Source organism: Podarcis pityusensis (genome assembly GCF_964106645.2).
Source record: "Podarcis pityusensis genome assembly, chromosome: 12".
In the NCBI taxonomy this organism is placed as follows: domain Eukaryota; kingdom Metazoa; phylum Chordata; class Lepidosauria; order Squamata; family Lacertidae; genus Podarcis; species Podarcis pityusensis.
The window spans coordinates 5,500,665-5,519,602 of NC_138037.1; the positions used below are offsets into that span (position 1 = coordinate 5,500,665).

General features: G+C 44.7%; 1 protein-coding gene across 5 annotated transcripts in view; it reads left to right on the forward strand.

The window, feature by feature from the left end:
• The window catches only part of ALS2CL (ALS2 C-terminal like), a 104,069-nt gene that overhangs the window by 67,215 nt on the left and 17,916 nt on the right, over positions 1 to 18,938 (forward strand). For 4 of the 5 annotated variants that reach the window (XM_080974019.1, XM_080974022.1, XM_080974023.1 and 1 more), the window contains exons 7-17: positions 1,704 to 1,823; positions 4,328 to 4,395; positions 5,581 to 5,668; positions 7,412 to 7,608; positions 7,837 to 7,902; positions 9,152 to 9,250; positions 10,034 to 10,195; positions 11,304 to 11,415; positions 12,744 to 12,821; positions 14,730 to 14,854; positions 18,123 to 18,296. In XM_080974019.1, the coding sequence (XP_080830145.1) occupies positions 1,704 to 1,823; positions 4,328 to 4,395; positions 5,581 to 5,668; positions 7,412 to 7,608; positions 7,837 to 7,902; positions 9,152 to 9,250; positions 10,034 to 10,195; positions 11,304 to 11,415; positions 12,744 to 12,821; positions 14,730 to 14,854; positions 18,123 to 18,296 (1,289 nt within the window). The remainder of the gene's footprint in view (positions 1 to 1,703; positions 1,824 to 4,327; positions 4,396 to 5,580; positions 5,669 to 7,411; positions 7,609 to 7,836; positions 7,903 to 9,151; positions 9,251 to 10,033; positions 10,196 to 11,303; positions 11,416 to 12,743; positions 12,822 to 14,729; positions 14,855 to 18,122; positions 18,297 to 18,938) is intronic. The other variant, XM_080974020.1, reaches the window with a different exon arrangement.

Sequence of the window (18,938 nt, forward strand, 5' to 3'; positions counted from 1 at the left end):
GTCAGGGATCCCTTTACCTTTACCTTACTAATAATTATAAATGGCAGAATGTAGGCACCCTATATATAGAAATGAGCAAACCAGTGATGTAATTGGAAGCAGGCTAGTAGGTGGCGCCCATGACTTACACCATAGGAGCCTACACAACACAAAACACTGTTGCTGTCTGTAGGTTTTATTTTATTTGTTTTGTATCTTATATTTTGGAAATGTACATCCAGTTTTTTCTTGCTTTCAATTTTTGGGGGCCCCCAGGAGAGTGGGGCCCTAAGCTATAGCTTGTTTAGCTTATACGCAGATCCAGCACTGCCTTGGCTAAGTGCAGGATCGTAGAATTGGAGAGTTGGAAGCGACCGCTAGGGTCATCCAGCCAAACCCTCTGCAATGAAGGAATATTTTGCCCAACGTGGGGCTCGAACCCTGAGATTAAGAGGATCATGCTATCCCATCAACATGTTTTGATGTTATGTTGAGCTGGACCATTAGTTTTATTTTCACTTTTTTAATAATATTCTTACACATTTAAACCATTTCCCATTTTTACACATCTGAGATTACTCAAATCCCCAGACTTCCCTTAACCCACCCCTGATTTCCAATTTTTCCTATTCTTTCTATTACATCTAATTACGTTTTTCTCATTCATTTTATATTCTTTTTTAACTTTAAAAAAATTATAAGTGTTATAACAATCCTGCTAACATTATTAAATACCTATGGTATTCTATAATTTCCAAACACTCTTTATTGAATTTTTCCTCATCTTGTTGCCTCATCTTCACTGTCACCTTTGCCGTCCATCACCTTGGACTATTTTGATTGGGACTTTCTCTTCCTTTCACTTCTGGGCAAGAAGCATTATTGCGGCTGTCGTCGCATACATAAACAGTCTTTTAAAATCCTTTGGTATTTCGTCTCCTATTATTCCTAGTAAAAAAAGCTTCTGGGTTTTTTTCTATTAAAGTTATCTTAAACTTTTTTTTTTCAATTCCTTATATATCATTTCCCAGAACTCCTTTACTATTTTACATGTCCGCCACTAGTCCTACACTTTCGACATATGACGGGAGTGTCAGGAGCTCGTTCTACACTTGAGTAGGACCCTGGCAGAGACACATTTCCGACTGGCATGTTCTCTCCCTCCTGGTCGATCGTTCGGGAGCTTCAAAAGCTTTCTTCAGCCCGAACATCACAGCGACCAAAGCCAACAGACATCGGCACACTTAGGGATCCGCAGAGACTTCGCAGCTCGCGTAACAGACCTCAGCAACTCAGCATTTTGGCTAATCTACTTTATTTACATATAAACACACACGGAGCACTGCAACATGGCTCCCTCTCTCTCTAGCATCAGACAGCAAAGAGAAAGAACAAAGGACAATAGTCCCCCTTCACAGAACACAGTAACACAAACATCCTGTCTCCGTCACTTCCCACTCTGTGGAGTCAAAACATACACCGTCATGTGATAGACAACATTCCCATGACTGCAGCCATGGAGCAGGAATTCTAACAGGGAGGGCGTTCCACAGGGTGGGTGCCACTACCCAGAAGGCCCTCTGCCTGGTTCCCTGAAACTTCTCTCAATAAGAGGACCGCCAGAAGGCCCTTGAAGCTGGACTTCTGTGTCCGGGCTCGACGATGGGGGTGGAGACGCTCCTTTAAGTATACTGTGCAATGATGAAATAATTCTGTTATTCCAGGATGTTCTTTGCGTTCCTGAGAGGAGGCTGCTGGAAGACAGCCGGAATCTTGCCCTCTATCCCAGCACAGGAAGATCTGACCGGGTTCTGCTCTTCAATGACGTCCTTGTGCTGATTCAAGTAAGGAGTCCAGGTGCACTTTGACCTGTGCCAAAAATTGCTGCCGTGTGGAGCGTTCCCCATTCAGGATTCAAGCCGCTCCATCCCATTACCTTCTCCTCCCTCTGTTTTCCCATTCCCTCCCAGTCAGAATTCTGAAGCCACTGGTCATCGCCAGTGTTTTGGTGCCCTCCTTCTCCTTAACGTTGCTTTTCCTAAAGCTTTTTTGCCCTCCTTCAAACCTGAGCGAGATCCTTTCTGCGCTTATGTGGCGCTGTTTCCTCTCTGTCAGGATTCGCACCCACAACTTGAACGTTGGAAATGGAGGGAACGATGGCCCTAACCCAGGCATGGGGAATCTTTGGGCCTCCAGATGTTCATGAACTACAGCTCCCATCATCCCTGGCCGTTGACCATGTTTGTTGGTGCTGATGGGAGTTATAGTTCAGCAACTACTACTACTTTTTTTTGAAATTTTTTAATTGTTTTTTTCACAAATATTTAAGCACACAAACAGATAAACACATAAACAAATAAACAAACATAAATCGTAGCCTTTTTGAGCCTTAATCTAATTAACATTGTTAAGTGACTTCCTCGTATCCCCATGGTTGGGTTTCAATGGATATCATTTTAACGGTTTTCCAATTCAGTATTCTGATAAAATTTACTTAATCACTTAACATCTTTCTTTCTAACCAATTCAGTATTCAACATATTGAATCATTACGTATTGCATATTTAAATCCTAAGCCTATCCGGTATTTGCAAGTCCCCCCCCCCAATTAATTTAACTTAACATATTTAACTAAATAGTTGTTGAATTTCGTCCATTCTTCCTGCTACACCTCCTCCTCCTGGTCATGGACTCTTCCAGTCAGGTCGGCTAGCTCTGAGAATTCCATCATTCTTCCACTGTTGGTACTTCCTGCGTTTTATAGTTCAGCAACCTCTACAGGGCCAAAGATCCTTCACAATGGGATTCTTCTTTTGCATTCACCGCGTTCTGCTGTACTGTTTTCGGGGCATCTAGGTGGAATTCCAGTTTCTCATTGAATTGGAAGATCATCTGCTCCAACTCCCTGCAATGCAGGAATCTCAGCTTAAAAGCATCCCTGATAGACAGTCATCCATCTTCTGGTTAAAAACCTCCAAGGAACCTCTCGAGGGAGACCGTTCCACCAATTGTGAGGTTATCTTGAGTATCCAGATGAGCTCCTGGAACAAATCGCCCGTGGTTCAACACACACCAGCTTTTCCTCGCATTATTATTTTTTAAAAAATTTATAAAGCGCCCTTGACGTTGCTGAGGGCGTGTTGAAGAACTGATGCTTTACATCTCTTTGGCCTTTCGCCTCATCGAGACCAACGCTGTGCAACATTTTGCTCTTGCGGTTCCCCCCCCCCCTTATTATTTATTTCTTTATTTATATTTTTGACAAAGGAATAATCATACATAAATAAGAATAAAAATGTGCACCCCGCCACAGAGACCGTTCCATTGTAACTATCCAACCTCCCAAAATTTCAACACCTATTGCGATGGTTTGACCGCTTTCCGTTTTAACAGTACAAATTCCACATCTCCTCAAAATCATTTCTTAATGGCACATGTTGATTTATCATTAGTAGCTATATCCCACACCTCTTTATGCCATTCTTCCATTTTATATACTGCTTGCCCCTTCTGCTTCCTAGCTATCATAATTTGTGCAGCTGTCAATAAATTTGTGGGGGACACGGGTGGCACTGTGGGTTAAACCACAGAGCCTAGGACTTGCCAATCAGAAGGTCGGCGGTTCGAATCCCTGCAACGGGGTGAGCTCCCGTTGCTCGGTCTCTGCTCTTGCCAACCTAGCAGTTCAAAAGTAGATAAATAGGTACCACTCCAGCGGGAAGGTAAACGGCGTTTCTGTGCGCTGCTCTGGTTCGCCAGAAGCGGCTTAGTCATGCTGGCCATGTGACCCGGAAGCTGGACGCCGGCTCCCTCAGCCAATAAAGCGAGATGAGTGCCGCTACCCCAGAATCGGTCACGACTGGACCTAATGGTCAGGGGTCCCTTTACCCCCCCCCCCAATAAATTTGTGAGGAAGTCATCAATTTCCCCCCACCTCTGCAATGAAAAATATTTCAACATTTTCTTTCTTTTTTATATACATTTTTATTGATTTTTAACATGTCTTTTCCAACAGTCATTTAACATACTTTATTATCTTATACAGTATTTTGGACTTCCATCAACAACTTCTGAAGATTTTCCATTCTTAATCACTTATTCTGCCTTTCTTAATTTCTCTATTACTTTTAATTATCATTAACTAATAATTATTTTCATAGTCTTCCTTGCAATATTTCACATAGTCCTCCTTACAGAACTTCTTGCAGTCCTACTGGTGTAATCTGTTTTTTACAATTACTTTTCAAATAGTTCAGATATTTACTCCAGTCCTCTAAAAATCTCTGGTCCCGCAGGTTTCGAATCCTTCCTGTTAATTTATCTAATTCTGCATTTCAACGTTTTCTAGGGGAACACCTTCCAGAGTTTTGACCTGAAGCTCACCTGGGTGGATGCGACTTTCAAGGAAACAGGAAAGTAAGTGGAATCCCTCCGTGTTAAGTTGTGGGTGAACATATCAGACGACACAGCGATTCTTCAAACAGCTCTTGTTTATTCACAGGCCAGGACAGAACTGAACTGAAGGGTTCAGTCAGCCTGCTTATATAGAGCTCCAGTACAACGCAACTGTAACAACTTTCTGTAACTATCCAATCACTGAACATCGCTTTCAATCCCTTATTTGCATAACTAACTACAGTATCCCCCTGCTGGCCCAGGGTGAGAACTTCAGTACATAACACCCCAAGCCACAATGGCTCTGCCTTCGTTCTCAGAGGCAGAAATGCTTCCGAATTGCAGTTGCCGGGAATCGCAGGTGAACAGAGTGCTCTCGCACTCGTGTCCAGCTTGCAGGCTTCCCAAAGGCATGGGTTGGCCGCTGTGAGATCAGGATTCTGTACTAGGTGGGCCATGGGCCTGATCCAGAAGGCTCTTCACATGTGCAGAAGCGCAGGTCACAATTTGGCGCTTCTGCACATGTGCAAAGCGTGATTTAGTGCTTTCGCAAGTGCCGAAACCCGGAAGTAACATGTTCTGGTACTTCCGGGTTCAGCACTGTGCGCAACCCGAAAACGTGCAACCTGAAGTGTCTGTAACCCGAGGTATGACTGTATTTCCAAACATGTTATTTGATTCAAATCCCATCGATTCAAATCACGACTTAAATCGCAATTTAAATCACTAGTCAGTAAGACTTGATTTAAATAATTTTTTCACAGAAAGACTCATTTTTGCTGGTATAATCTTAATCTTTGCAACCAGATGACAGTTTCATTTTTGAAATAATAGATTTTCAGAGTAGTTTTTACAGTTGTATCAAAAATTACTGTTTTGGTTATACTACTAGAAATACATAGACAGGTAATTGTGAAATTATTGTTTATATTTGGACAACTTTTCTGCTGTACTTTATTGGAAGGAGAAAAAGAATCATTTCCTTAATAACAATTTAAACAATTTATTTAACTAAAACAATAACATTATAACATATGTATCCATGTTTGCCAAACATGGCTAAACAATTAAAAAAAAAAAACCTTAGACTGAGTTTTAGCACACATGGAAAACTTTAAACAAATCCTTATTTCCTGATGAATAGCGTTTGCACTATAATGTAACTTAAATACAAAGCTTTAGAAAGATTTTTCCTTCTGCTCCCTGTTTTGCTTGCTGTTTCTCAAGGCACACCCTCCGCATCAACACCCCAGAAGGCATGTTCTTCCTCTTGGCCAAAGAACCAGAGTCACGGGTATGTAGCTGTGTGGGACTCACTGTCCGGGGTAGATGCTGGTGGTTAAAAGTTGGATCTGTCTGGGATGCGAGGGAGAAATTTGGCTCTAAAGGACCTAATTTGCACCTAATTACATGAACTGAACGGACGCAGGTGGCGCTGTGGGTTAAACCACAGAGCCTAGGACTTGCCGATCAGAAGGTCGCGGTTCGAATCCCCGTGACGGGGTGAGCTCCCGTTGCTCGGTCCCTGCTCCTGCCCACCTAGCAGTTCGAAAACACATCAAAGTGCAAGTAAATAAATAGGTACCGCTCCGGCGGGAAGCTAAACGGCATTTCCGTGCGCTGCTCTGGTTCGCCAGAAGTGGCTTAGTCATGCTGGCCACACGACCCGGAAGCTGTACGTCGGCTCCCTCAGCCAGTAAAGCAAGATGAGCGCCGCAACCCCTGAGTCGTCCGCGACTGGACCTAATGGTCAGGGGTCCCTTTACCTTTTTACATGAACTGAAGCACAGTCGTCCTTTGAGATTCACACTTCTCCAAATTTGGCAATGCAGTTCTCCTGCCAAGGAATGTATACACAAATGCATGGGATGCGGGTGGCACTATCAGAAGGTCGGTGGTTCGAATCCCCATGACGGGGTGAGCTCTCGTTGCTCGGTCCCTGCTCCTGCCAACCTAGCAGTTCGAAAGCATGTCAAAGTGCAAGTAGGTAAATAGGTCCCACTGCGGCAGAAAGGTAAACAGCGTTTCCATACGCTCTGGTTTCCATCACGGTGTCCTGTTGCGCCAGAAGCGGTTTAGTCATGCTGGCCACATGACCTGGAAAGCTGTCTGCAGACAAACACTGACTCCCTTGGCCTGAAAGCGAGATGAGCGCTGCAACCCCATAGTTGCCTTTGAATGGACTTCACCGTCCAGGGGTCCTTTACCTTTACAGTGGTACCTCTGGATGTGAACGGGATCTGTTCTGGAGCCCCGTTCACATCCTGAGCAGAACGCAACATGAGCGGGTCGCAATTCACTGCTTCCGCGCATGTGCGTGATGTCATTTTGAGCGTCTGCACATGCGCGAGCGGCGGAACCTGGAAGTAACCCATTCTGTTACTTCCGGGTTGCTGCGGGAAGCAACCTGAAAAGATTTAACCCGAAGCTACTTTAACCCAAGGTATGACTGTATATCTAGGATGCGGGTGGCGCTGTAGGTTAAACCACAGAGCCTAGGACTTGCCGATCAGAAGGTCGGCGGTTCAAATCCTTGTGACGGGGTGAACTCCCGTTGCTCGGTCCCTGCTCCTGCCCACCTAGCAGTTGGAAAGCACGTCAAAGTGCAAGTAGATAAACAGGTACTGCTCCGGCGGGAAGGTAAACGGCGTTTCTGTGCGCTGCTCTGGTTCGCCAGAAGTGGCTTAGTCATGCTGGCCATATGACCCGGAAGCTGTATGGCGGCTCCCTCGGCCAGTAAAGCAAGATGAGCGCCTCAACCCCAGAGTCGGCCATGACTGGACCTAATGGTCAGGGGTCCCTTTACCTTTTACTTTAACACAAGGTATGACTGTATATAACGAGAACGAGGGGTTTGCATTGGCAATTGGGCAAACTGTGGGGTGCGTTTTGACAGGCAAACAGGTATGGAGCTGCGAAGAGCTGAACGGGCACTTTTGTGGACCTCCCAGAGATGAGTTGATGCAGACTCCTCTATCTCTGCTTCCTTGCTTAATCCCCTCCTCCTCCCTGCTCTCCTCCTCTTTCCATCCCGCAGGCCGTGTGGCAGTGGAAGCTGAACCAGGCCGTGCGCCAGGCGTTGAGCGGGAAGCGAGACTTCCCTCTGTGGGGCGAGGCCGGCCGAGGGAGAGACCCGCCGGTCTGCCGCTTCTCCAGCTTCACTTTCCGGGAGGAAGGAAGGTTGAAGGGCGCGACCTACGAGGGAGAGTGGCGCCTGAGTAAACCGCACGGCAAGTAAGTCCATAGCCCCCATTTGTGTTCTCTCTCCCTCCCTCCCTCCGATCCCCACTTCCACTTTTAACTTGTAAAAAAAGGTTGGAGAGAGACAAGCCAGCTAAATGGGCGGAATTGGACCTGCAGGCCGATAGTTGCTGACCCTGCTCCAATACACAGAGATTGCTTCCCTGGACTGAGTCAAACCTTGGCTTTCCTCTGGCCATAATGGGTTTATCTTCTTTACAGGGGGACGCTGACATGGCCAGATGGTCGGAATTATGTCGGGGACTTCCAGGAAGGCATGGAACATGGGTAAGGATGCTCCCAGGCTCACCTGTCAGGTGTGCAAGGGGGAGAGCTTTGGTCCACCCTGAATTGCACATCTCGACGGTGCTTAAATGGTACTGCTCTATCCTGCCTTGGTCGGACCCCACCTGGAGCCCTGTGTCCAGTTCTGGGTGCCACAATTTAAGAAGGAGGTTGACAAGGTGGAAGGTGTGCAGAGGAGGGAGATGAAGATTATTGAGGGTCTGGAAACTAAGCAGAACAGTTGAGGGCCATCTGATTTGCTTGCCCTGGAAAGGAGAGACTGCGAAGAGATAGGATTGACATCTTCAAATATCGAAAGGGCTGTTACATAGAGGATGGAGCAAGCTTGTTTTCTCTGGAGGGTAGGACTCGAAAAAATGGCCTCAAGTTACATGAAAGGAGATTCCAACCAGGGTGGATTTGATTTAAATCAAATTGATTTAAAACACTAGTCAGTAAGACTAATGATTTAAATCATTATTTTTTACATAAAGGTTGAACCTTGCTGGCATCTTCTTAATATTTACAACCAGGTGAAGGTTTCGTTTTTGGAATAATTTTCAGAGTATTTTTTACAGTTTTATCAAACATTACTGATTTGGTTATACTATCAGAATTACATAGACAGATAATTGTGAAATTGGTGTTTATATTTTGACCACTTTTCTGCTGCACTTTATTGGAAGGAGGAAAATAATCACTTCCTTAATAGCAATTTAAACAATTTGTTTAACTAAAACAATAACGTTATAGCATATGTATATGTTTGTTAACCAATGTGGTTAAACAATTTAAAAACAAAACTTAGACTGAGTTGTAGCACACATGAAAAACTTAAAAGAAATCCTTATTTCTTGATGAATAGCTTTTGGACTATAATGTAACATAAATAGAAAACTATCTTTAGAAAGATTTTTCCTCCAAAAGCATTTTGTTTCAAAAATCCAATTTAAATCAAAGAAATCTAATTTAAATTTAAAAAAATCTTTGATTTTTATCCACCCGGATTCCAACTAAACATCAGGAAGAACTTTTCTGAGGGTGAGAGCTGTTCAGTGGTGGAACGGTCTCCTTTGAAAGATGGTGGACTCTCCTTCCTTCGAGGTTTTAAAATAGAGGTCGGATGGAAATATCTCAGGGGTTCTTGAGCTGTCACTCCTGTATTGTAGGGGGGTTAGACTAGATGAGCATTGGGGGTCCCTTCCGGCCCCACAGTTCTGTGGTTCTATGATCATCTTGTTCCTGGCTGCAGGTTTGGCATCTGCCTCATCCCTCGCGCCTCCGAGGACCGCTATGACTGCTACAAGTGTCACTGGCGAGAAGGCAAGATGAGCGGTTATGGGATTTGCGAGTGAGTAAGCCTTGCAAAGGTTATGGGGTTCACGGGTGGTGCTGTGGGTTAAACCACAGAGTCTAGGACTTGCCAATCAGAAGGTCGGCGGTTCGAATCCCCTTGACGGGGTGAGCTCCTGTTGCTCGGTCCCTGCTCCTGCCAGCCTAGCAGTTCGAAAGCACGTCAAAGTGCAAGTAGATAAATAGGTAATGCTCCGACGGGAAGGTAAACGGCGTTTCCATGCGCTGCTCTGGTTTGCCAGAAGTGGCTTAGTCATGCTGGCCACATGACCCGGAAGCTGTACACCGGCTCCCTCAGCCAATAAAGCGAGATGAGTGCCACAACCCCAGAGTCGGCCACGACTGGACCTAATGGTCAGGGGTCCCTTTACCCTTTGCCTTTTTTAAGCCTTCCAAAAGAGGTTGTTTCCACCTTCTCCATGCTCACACCTGCAAGTGGATAGGCTGTTTCCAACTTTACAATTCCATGATTTTATACTGCATAATCTTCACAATCCTTAAGCATCTTATAGAAACTATATGTGCAAATTCTCAGTGGAATCAAACGTTAAGAACGAGTTGACCCCCTCCCAATTTTTCAAAATAAAACCAGCAGTTTCAAAAATGCACACTATGAATTGAAATTTACGTATTAAAATCCATGTCCCATTTAAATGTCTGGGTAGGCTTGCTTAAGCTTTTAGCAGGCACCACAAGCAGTTACAACTCTAGAATCAATTGGCAGGGAGTTCCAAAGTTGCAAAATAGCATCCAAAATAGATGTTGCGTGCATTTTCCCCAGGTATGGCGACGAGATGGTCTACAAAGGGTATTTCAAGGACAACGTACGCCAAGGGTTTGGCATCTTGGAGAACGCTTCGGATGCTGAGCAGCCGTTCAAGTACTCCGGGCACTGGGAAAATGACAAGAAACACGGCTATGGTGTCTGGGACGACAAAGAGAGGTAAGTCACCCATTAATTTGGAGCCTTTTTCTTTAAGCCGCCCGCTGTACAGTGGTACCTTGGTTTCAGAACAGCTTATGTTTGTGAACAACTTTGAAATAGAACGCTGCAAACCCGGAAGTAGGTGTTCTGGTTTGTGAACTTTGCCTTAGAACAGGCATAGGCAAACCCCGGGCCTCCAGATGTTTGGGACTACAATTCCCATCATCCCAGACTATTGGTCCTGTTAGCTAGGAATGATGGGAATTGTAGTTCCAAAACATCTGGAGGGCTGGAGTTTGCCCTATGCCTGCCATGGAAGCGGAACATGTTCTGCTTTCTGTTGAGTGTGTTCCGTTTTTAAATTGAGTCCCTCGCTGCTAATCAGAGGCTTTATGTTGAGACTGTCGGCTGCACCCATGCAATGCAGAGGTGATATTTGGAGCTTTAGTTTTTGCATTTTATTTTATTTTTTGCGTTCTTGTTTGTGCAGCTTTTTCATTTTTTTTTACTGTGACTTGTTCTTCGTTTTATGGGACTGACGTGTCACTGTGGCTTGTGACTTCGTTTTTGTGGCTCTGGCTTGTGACTTCGTTTTTGTGACTTGTTTTTGTGAATTTTTTAAATTTTTTTTATCATCTACCAATTCTGTCTTATTTATTTTATAGTACAGTACATTGAGTATTGCATTTCATTTTCATTGTTTTGAGTGTTACGCTGAGGTCTGTCTGTTTTTGCTATTTATTTTGTGTTTTTGCTTTTGTGGCTCTTTTGTTTTTTGTTTTCGTGGATTGATTGTGTGGCTGCAGTACATTGTTTATTGCTTTCATTTTATGGATCAGTGGTCCTGTTAGAGAGTAAAATTCATGTTAAGTTGCTGTTTTAGGGGTTGTTTTCAAAAGTCCGGAACGGATTAATCCCTTTTGCATTACTTTCTATGGGAAAGCATGCCTTGGTTTTAGAACGCTTTGGTTTTGGAACGGACTAAGTTTGGGAACCAAGGTACCACTGTAATGAGGTCTGCAGAAAGAGAATATGGTCGGAATGATTTATTTGGCTTTCATCCTGATATTATGGCAGTGGCATATCCCGATTCTACAATTCTGTGATTCCTCTCCTTCTATTTCAGAGGGGAGAGGTACATTGGGATGTGGCAGGAAGACCAGAGACATGGACCGGGGCTTGTGCTCATGCAGTCGGGCGTCTGCTATCAGAGAACTTTCCACATGGATAAAATGGTGGTAAGGATCACCGGGAAATAAAATGTTTGAACTCTCATGCAGGCTTGTCAGGTAGCCTTCATCAAGTGCTTTCTTTAAAAAAATAATAATTTATGATTTTCAATTTTATACATTTCGATAATTTTACACTCATTTTGACATTTCAAAACTCGACTTCCTTCCCCCTGTTTCTGCGGTTCCTTAAATTTATTTTTCATAGTTTCTGCATATCCAAATTAGCTTAATTTGCTCATATATTCATCCACTTTAAATAGATACTCTTTTATAAAACTGCAGGTTATTACAATAATCCTGCCAATGTTCTTATCTCTTTATAGTTTATTTGTAAATATTCCATTCTTTTATTAAAAAAAGTTTGTTATCTTGATTTCTTATTTTTCTGGTAAGTTTTGCCATTTCTGCATATTCCGTAAGTTTTGTATCCATTCTTCTTTCACTGGGACTTCTTCTTCTTTCCATTTTTGGGCGAGTAGCATTATTGCCGCTGTGGTCTCACACATGAATAAATTTCTATACAGTTTGGGTGGTTCTGTCCCTATAATTCCCAAAAGGAAAGCTTCTGGGGTTTTTTTACAAATGTTAATTTAAACACATTTTCCAATTCATTATATATCATTTCCCAGCAAGCTTTAACCTTTCTACAAGAGCACCACGTATGATAAAAAGAACCTTCTTTACATTTCCTATACTTACAGTGGTACCTCGGGTTACAGACGCTTCAGGTTACAGACTCCGCTAACCCAGAAATAGTACCTCGGGTTAAGAACTTTGCTTCAGGATGAGAACAGAAATTGTGGCGCGGCGGCAGCAGGAGGCCCCATTAGCTAAAGTGGTACCTCAGGTTAAGAACAGTTTCAGGTTAAGAACGGACCTCTGGAACAAATTAGGTACTTAACCCGAGGTACCACTGCATTTGATTTGGATTTTTGCCAATTTACTCAAGTGCTGTGCCAAAGCAAGTCTTAAAAACATCCCTGCAAGGTGGTCCAGTATCATATTGCAAGGATGGAGGCTGAGAGACAAGGACCTAGGAGAATTTTGAACCAGCAGAACCTCACTCTTCTCCCTACTTTTTATTTTAAAAAGGGAAGAAAAGTTTCTAGTCCATATGAGTGCAAATAGATGCTTGCAGAGGCGGAGGAGTGTCTGGACTCAAGAGTTCCATCAGAATAACTTCTGCAAAATAAAACCTGTGGGAAAGTCATTTGAGTTGGTCAAGTTTGCACAATGTTGTATGAGTTTCGTAATTCCATCTTCCTTTTTTAAGTATGAACAGTTAGGAGGCATGTTTTGCTAATTTACCTCCCCTTCTCTCCTACGATCTACAGGGACCTGGGACGCTCCTCCTGGAAGACGACTCAATCTTTGTGGGAAACTTCACCAGAGACTTGACTTTTGTCGGCAAAGTGAGTTGTGGGCTCGGCTTTTCGATTGCTCTGGGCTTAAAAAGCTGCAAACTGGGCTTGACTGACCAGATTTGGGTCGGGAAAGAGTGTGCTGTTTGGAAAATATTCCTAAAGCCATGCTTTTAAGATGCTGGCAGGGCCGGATTTAGATTTGATGTGGCCCTCTGCTACTGAAGGTAATGGAGCCCTTTCGATGTCCAGCTGTCCTTTGTCAACAACAAATTGTTGCTGTTTTTTTGTGCTGAATATATGCTATATGGTAATTTATGGACCTCATAGGTATCTAGAGCCATTTTATTTGTTTTTTATCTTATATTTTGGAAATGTACATCCAGCTGTTTTTTTTCTTTAATTTTTTTGGGGGCCCCAAGAGAGTGGGGCCCTAAGCTATACTTTGTTTAGCTTATACGTAAATCCGGCACTGCTCTCTGGTCATCATGAGAACCTCGTAACATGAAGAACTTCGTGTTTGCTTCTTTTTCCTTTTCCCTCCTCAACCTTTTCCCCTTTGCTGCTGTGTCACTTCCTTTGGGTATGTAAGCTTCATAGGAGGAACTATGTTGCTCTTGGACATGGGTAGGCAAACTAAGGCCCGAGGGCCGGATCCAGCCCAATTGCCTTCTAAATCCGGCCCACGGACGGTCCGGGAATCAGCGTGTTTTTACATGAGTAGAATGTGTCCTTTTCTTTAAAATGCTTCTCTGGGTTAATTGTGGGGCATAGGAATTCATTCATCCCCCCCCCAAAGAAAATATAGTCCGGCCCCCAACAAGGTCGGAGGGACAGTGGACCGGCCCCCTGCTGAAAAAATTGCTGACCCCTGTTAGAATTCCTGCTCCATGATTGCAGTCATGGGATTGTTGTCTATCACATGACGGTGTATGTTTTGACTCCACAGAGTGAGAAGTGACGGAGACAGGATGTTTGTGTTACTGTGTTCTGTGAAGTGGGACTATTGTCCTTTGTTCTTTCTCTTTGCTGTCTGATGCTAGAGAGAGAGGGAGCCATGTAGCAGTGCTCCGTGTGTGTTTATATGTAAATAAAGTAGATTAGCCAAAATGCTGAGTTGCTGAGGTCTGTTACACAACTGTGAAGACTCTGAAGATCCCTAAGTGTGCTAGTGTCGGTTGGCATCGGTCGCTGTGATGTTCGGGCTGAAGAAAGCTTTTGAAGCTCCCGAACGAACGACCAGGAGGGAGAGAACATGCCAGTCGGGCATGTGTCTCTGCCAGGGTCCTACTCGAGTGTAGGACGAGCTCTTGACAACCCCTGCTCTTGGACTTACTCTGCCTGGAGAACAGTGGGGGCATTAATGAATATTTGGAGTTGCGTGTAAAGGTAAAGGGACCCCTGACCATTAGGTCCAGTCGCGGACGACTCAGGGGTTGCAGCGCTCATCTCACTTTACTGGATGAGGGAGCCGGCGTACAGCTTCCAGGTCATGTGGCCAGCATGACTAAGCCGCTTCTGGCGAACCAGAGCAGCGCACGGAAACGCCGTTTACCTTCCCGCCGGAGTGGTACCTATTTATCTACTTGCACTCTGGTGTGCTTTCGAACTGCTAGGTTGGCAGGAGCAGGGACCGAGCAACGGGAGCTCACCACATCGCGGGGATTCGAACCGCCAGCCTTCTGATTGGCAAGTCCTAGGCTCTGTGATTTAACCCACAGCGCCACCCGCATCCCGGAGTTGTGTGTACCATGGCCCAATAGGGATGATTTCCCATTCCCCCCGCAAAGCAGGAATCTCAATTTGCCAGAGGAAATGCCATCCGTCGGTTAACCTACCTGTTCCTTGTCAGTGATGCCAGGCTACCTGAAATTCTGCTGCCGCTATACAATCCAGGGTATGAATGTTTTTGAATGAATGAATGAAAAATTAACTCTGGCTTTTTGGGATGGTTTTCAGGGCAAGCTGACCTTCCCAAACGGATTCACTCTGGAGGGGACGTTCAGCAGCAAATCGACCCATGGGCTGCAAACTCAAGGAATCCTGGACACGTCCGGTGAACAGGATGACACCGCAGAGAAACTGTAAGTGGGAGTCGAGAGTGTGGTTTACTTCTGAAAAAATGTTCTTTCATATGTGGTTGACTTGTAAAAGGGTAAAGGAGTATTGGGAAATAATATTATTAATAATAATAATAATAATAATAATACAGTGGTACCTCGGGTTACATACGCTTCAGGTTACATACGCTTCAGGTTACAGACTCCGCTAACCCAGAAATAGTGCTTCAGGTTAAGAACTTTGCTTCAGGATGAGAACAGAAATCGTGCTCCGGCGGCGCAGCAGCAGCAGTAGGAGGCCCCATTAGCTAAAGTGGTGCTTCAGGTTAAGAACAGTTTCAGGTTAAGTACGGACCTCCGGAACAAATTAAGTACTTAACCTGAGGTACCACTGTAAATAATTTTATTTATACCCCGCCCTCCCCAGCCAAGACTGGGCTCAGGGCGGCTGACACCAGATATAAAACAATTGATTGAAATACAACTTAAAAAACAAAGATTAAAATACAACATTAAAATGCAGCCTCATTTCAGCAGAAACTCAAATACTTTTTTGGGCATGAAAACGTCAAGTCTTCACCAAGGCTAACTATCCAGACTGGTCCTACGTGGGCCAGAAAATAATTTATAATGAAGTGAAAATAATGTTTAAAAGCACCTTTCCCCCAAAAGCCAGAGTCCTTTTTTTGGGTGGGTGGGGGATAATTCAGACGGAAATTCCCAGGTGTCAAGAAGGGTTATTTATGTATGCCACTACGGCGGCCCGAGGCCAAAAATGGAAAACGAGCGAGGTCCCAACCAAAGAAGAATGGCAATTTAAGCTGATGGAATATGTGCACCTTGCGGGCATAACATATAGAATAAAAGGACAAGAAGAACATGTTTGGAGAAGATTGGACAATGTTTATGGACTATACACTTGAAAATGTTGGCAGCTTAGGATAAATTCAACAGTGTAAATAAGTTTTGACGGAAGCAATAATGGAATATTGAATGGTTTCGTTTATGTAAAATCTGCAGGGATTTATGGTATGTAAAATGAACCACGGAAAGGGAAGAAGGGAAGTCACTGATACTTTAAGGTTGTATAAATGAATATTCTAAATTGTAAAACAGAAAATGTAATAAAAATTATATTTTGATTATTTTGCTAGAGCAGCCCCAGACTTTGAATCGCAGACAGAAAATTTAATAAAAATTATATAGAAAGATTGATTAATAAAAAGAGAGTTTGGTTAACCTCTTAAGTACCAGTGCTTTGGCCTAAAGCGGGGGCAACTTTCTTCCTGCATTTCATAGGCTTGTTGAGTCAGGAGGAAACCTCAAGGGTTGCTACTGTTGTTAGCCACGCTGAGCCCGGCTTTGGCTGGGGAGGGCAAGATATAAATAAAACATTATTATTATTATTATTATTATTATTATTATTATTATTATTATTTATTATCCAGTCCAACCCCCTTCCACACAGGAATTGCAGCGGATCTTGGGCCAGCCGTTCCCTCTTAGCCTAACCTCCCTCACAAGGTTGTTTTTGTGAGGGTGAAAATGGAGGCGAGTGGGAACCATGGTTATTACGATTATTTCTTGTTTTACCACCATACAAACACGTTTGTGCTTTTGCTGCCCCCTTGAGCTCTTTGGAGGGAAGGCGAGGAATAAATATAATTAAAAGCAGACAACTTAACGTGGGGCTGGAGAAGCGTTGCCTGGGGTGAAGGATCATTTGTGGCGATTTGATCTTAATTTACCGTATTTTTTGCTCCATAGGGCACACCTGACCATAGGGTCACCTAGTTTCAGAGGGGGAAATCAAGGAACAAAATATGATTTCTCCCCTACCCAGCTCTGGGAGCAGCAGACAGGCTGCGCGCAGCCTGTGAGCTTCTCCCAGACCTTCTCCCTGCTATTGCAAAGACCAGGACGCTGTCCCCCGAGCTTGTGGGGCTGGTAGTGGGGGGAAGCGCTGCTTTCCCCCACTGCCAGCCTCAAAGACCACACTCTCCTGGCTTCAGCGAAAGGAACCTGAAGCCTCTGGAACGCAGCGGGAACTCGCGCTGCGCTCCGAAGGCTTCAGGCGACTATCCCTGAAGCCTGGAGAGCGAGAGGGGTCAGTGTGCACCGACCCCTCTCACTCTCCAGGCTTCAGCGAAAGCAACGCAAAGCCTCTGGAGCGCGGAGGGAGCGCTCCCACTGCGCTTCGGAGGCTTCGCGTTGCTATCGCTGAAGCCAAGGAGCCTGCATTCGCTCCATAGGACGCACACACATTTCCCCTTAATTTTTGGAGGGGAAAAAGTGCGTCCTATAGAGCGAAAAATACGGTATTTCTTGCACTTACACTACACTTTTCTCTCCCCCCGCAAAGGAGCTTAAAATGGCACACACGACCCTTTCCCTCCTCATTCAGTCCCCACGACAACAGCAACCCTGACAGGGAGACAGGGAGAAGGCGGCGACTGGTCCAAGGTGGAGACTTGAACCCGAGTCTCCCAGGTCCCTAATCCGGCCTTTTACAACCTACGATGCCGTTGGACTATCCTATCACGCACACCCCCAGCCAGCTTGGCCAGTGGTCAGGGATGATGGGTCTTGTAGCTCAAGGACATCTGAGAGAGGCTGCTCTAACCACTGCACCACGCTTCCTCTCTTGGCTCATTCACATAGGGATGCTGCCTCCGTTACTCTGCAGCCATCAAGGGACGGGGAGGTAGGGGTTTGTGTAAATTTGAATGCATAGCAGGAGGTTGGACTAGATTTAAAATATATATATATAAAATATTTTATTTTTTACCAACCACCAAAACACAGTGAACCCCCCCCCCCGGCAGCTGATACATTGGTTATACAATATTCAATAATATAATATTCAATAATAACATATTCAAATTAACCATATGTACACTTCCATATACCTTAACACTCCTCCTTCCACAAGGTTTATTTAACTTTTAACTACCCCAAATTGTTCAAATAATTCAATATCTTCTCAAACCAATCCTCCTCTTTCTTACTGACCTTAAACCCTTTCATTCTAAGTATCTTCACAGTTAGGTATTCTAAAATCACAATATTATTCAGTTTTCCCCTCCATTGGTTCACCCCTAGCTCTTCTGCATTTTCCCAATCACTCACTATAACCTGTCTGGCTGCAATTACCATCAGTTTTGCCCATTTCCATTCCTCTTTTGTTTTTAACTCAGTAACACGGGGGGTTGGACTAGATGACCCTCGGTGTCCCTTCCGACTCTGTGATTCTTGGAGACCTCGTCTGAGAAACTTTTCTCTCCTTGTTCAGACAACTGGGTCAGGAAGTATTCCCGGTAGAGAAACGATGGGAAGGCCTCTACAGTCCCTTCCTGGAGTTCATCCGCTCAGGCGGTCAAGGGGAAACAGAGGAGGCTTTCATGGGCTTCCACGTTCAGACGAGCAAAGAACTGAGGAAATCCCAGGAGTACCTCTTCTGCCACAGGTGAGGAGAAGGGCTTGGGGCGAAATCTGAACTCAGGTCACATTTGAAATGGGAGCCGAGACCATATAACCCCGGTCCAGACCTACAGTGGCTCCCAGTTCGTTTCCAAGCACAATTCAAAGTGTTGATGCTGACCTTTCAAGCCCTAAATGGCCTCAGCCCAGAATAATAATAAATAAGAATAAGAATTATTTATTTATTTATACCCCACCCATCTGGCTGGGTCTCCCCAGCCACTCTGGGCGTCTTCCAACAAAGTATTAAAATACAGTAGTCTGTTAAACACAGGGACGCGGGTGGCGCTGTGGGTTAAACCACAGAGCCTAGGACTTGCCGATCGGAAGGTCAGCGGTTCGAACGGTGAGCTCCCGTTGCTCGGTCCCTGCTCCTGCCAAACTAGCAGTTCAAAAGCACAGAGTGCAAGTAGATAAATAGGTACCACTCCGGCGGGAAGGTAAACGGCCTTTCCGTGCGCTGCTCTGGTTCACCGGAAGCGGCTTAGTCATGCTGGCCACATGACCCGGAAGCTGTACACCGGCTCCCTTGGCTAATAAAGCGAGATGAGCATCGCAACCCCAGAGTCGGCCACGACTGGACCTAATGGTCAGGGGTCCCTTTACCTTTACCTTTAGTCTGTTAAAC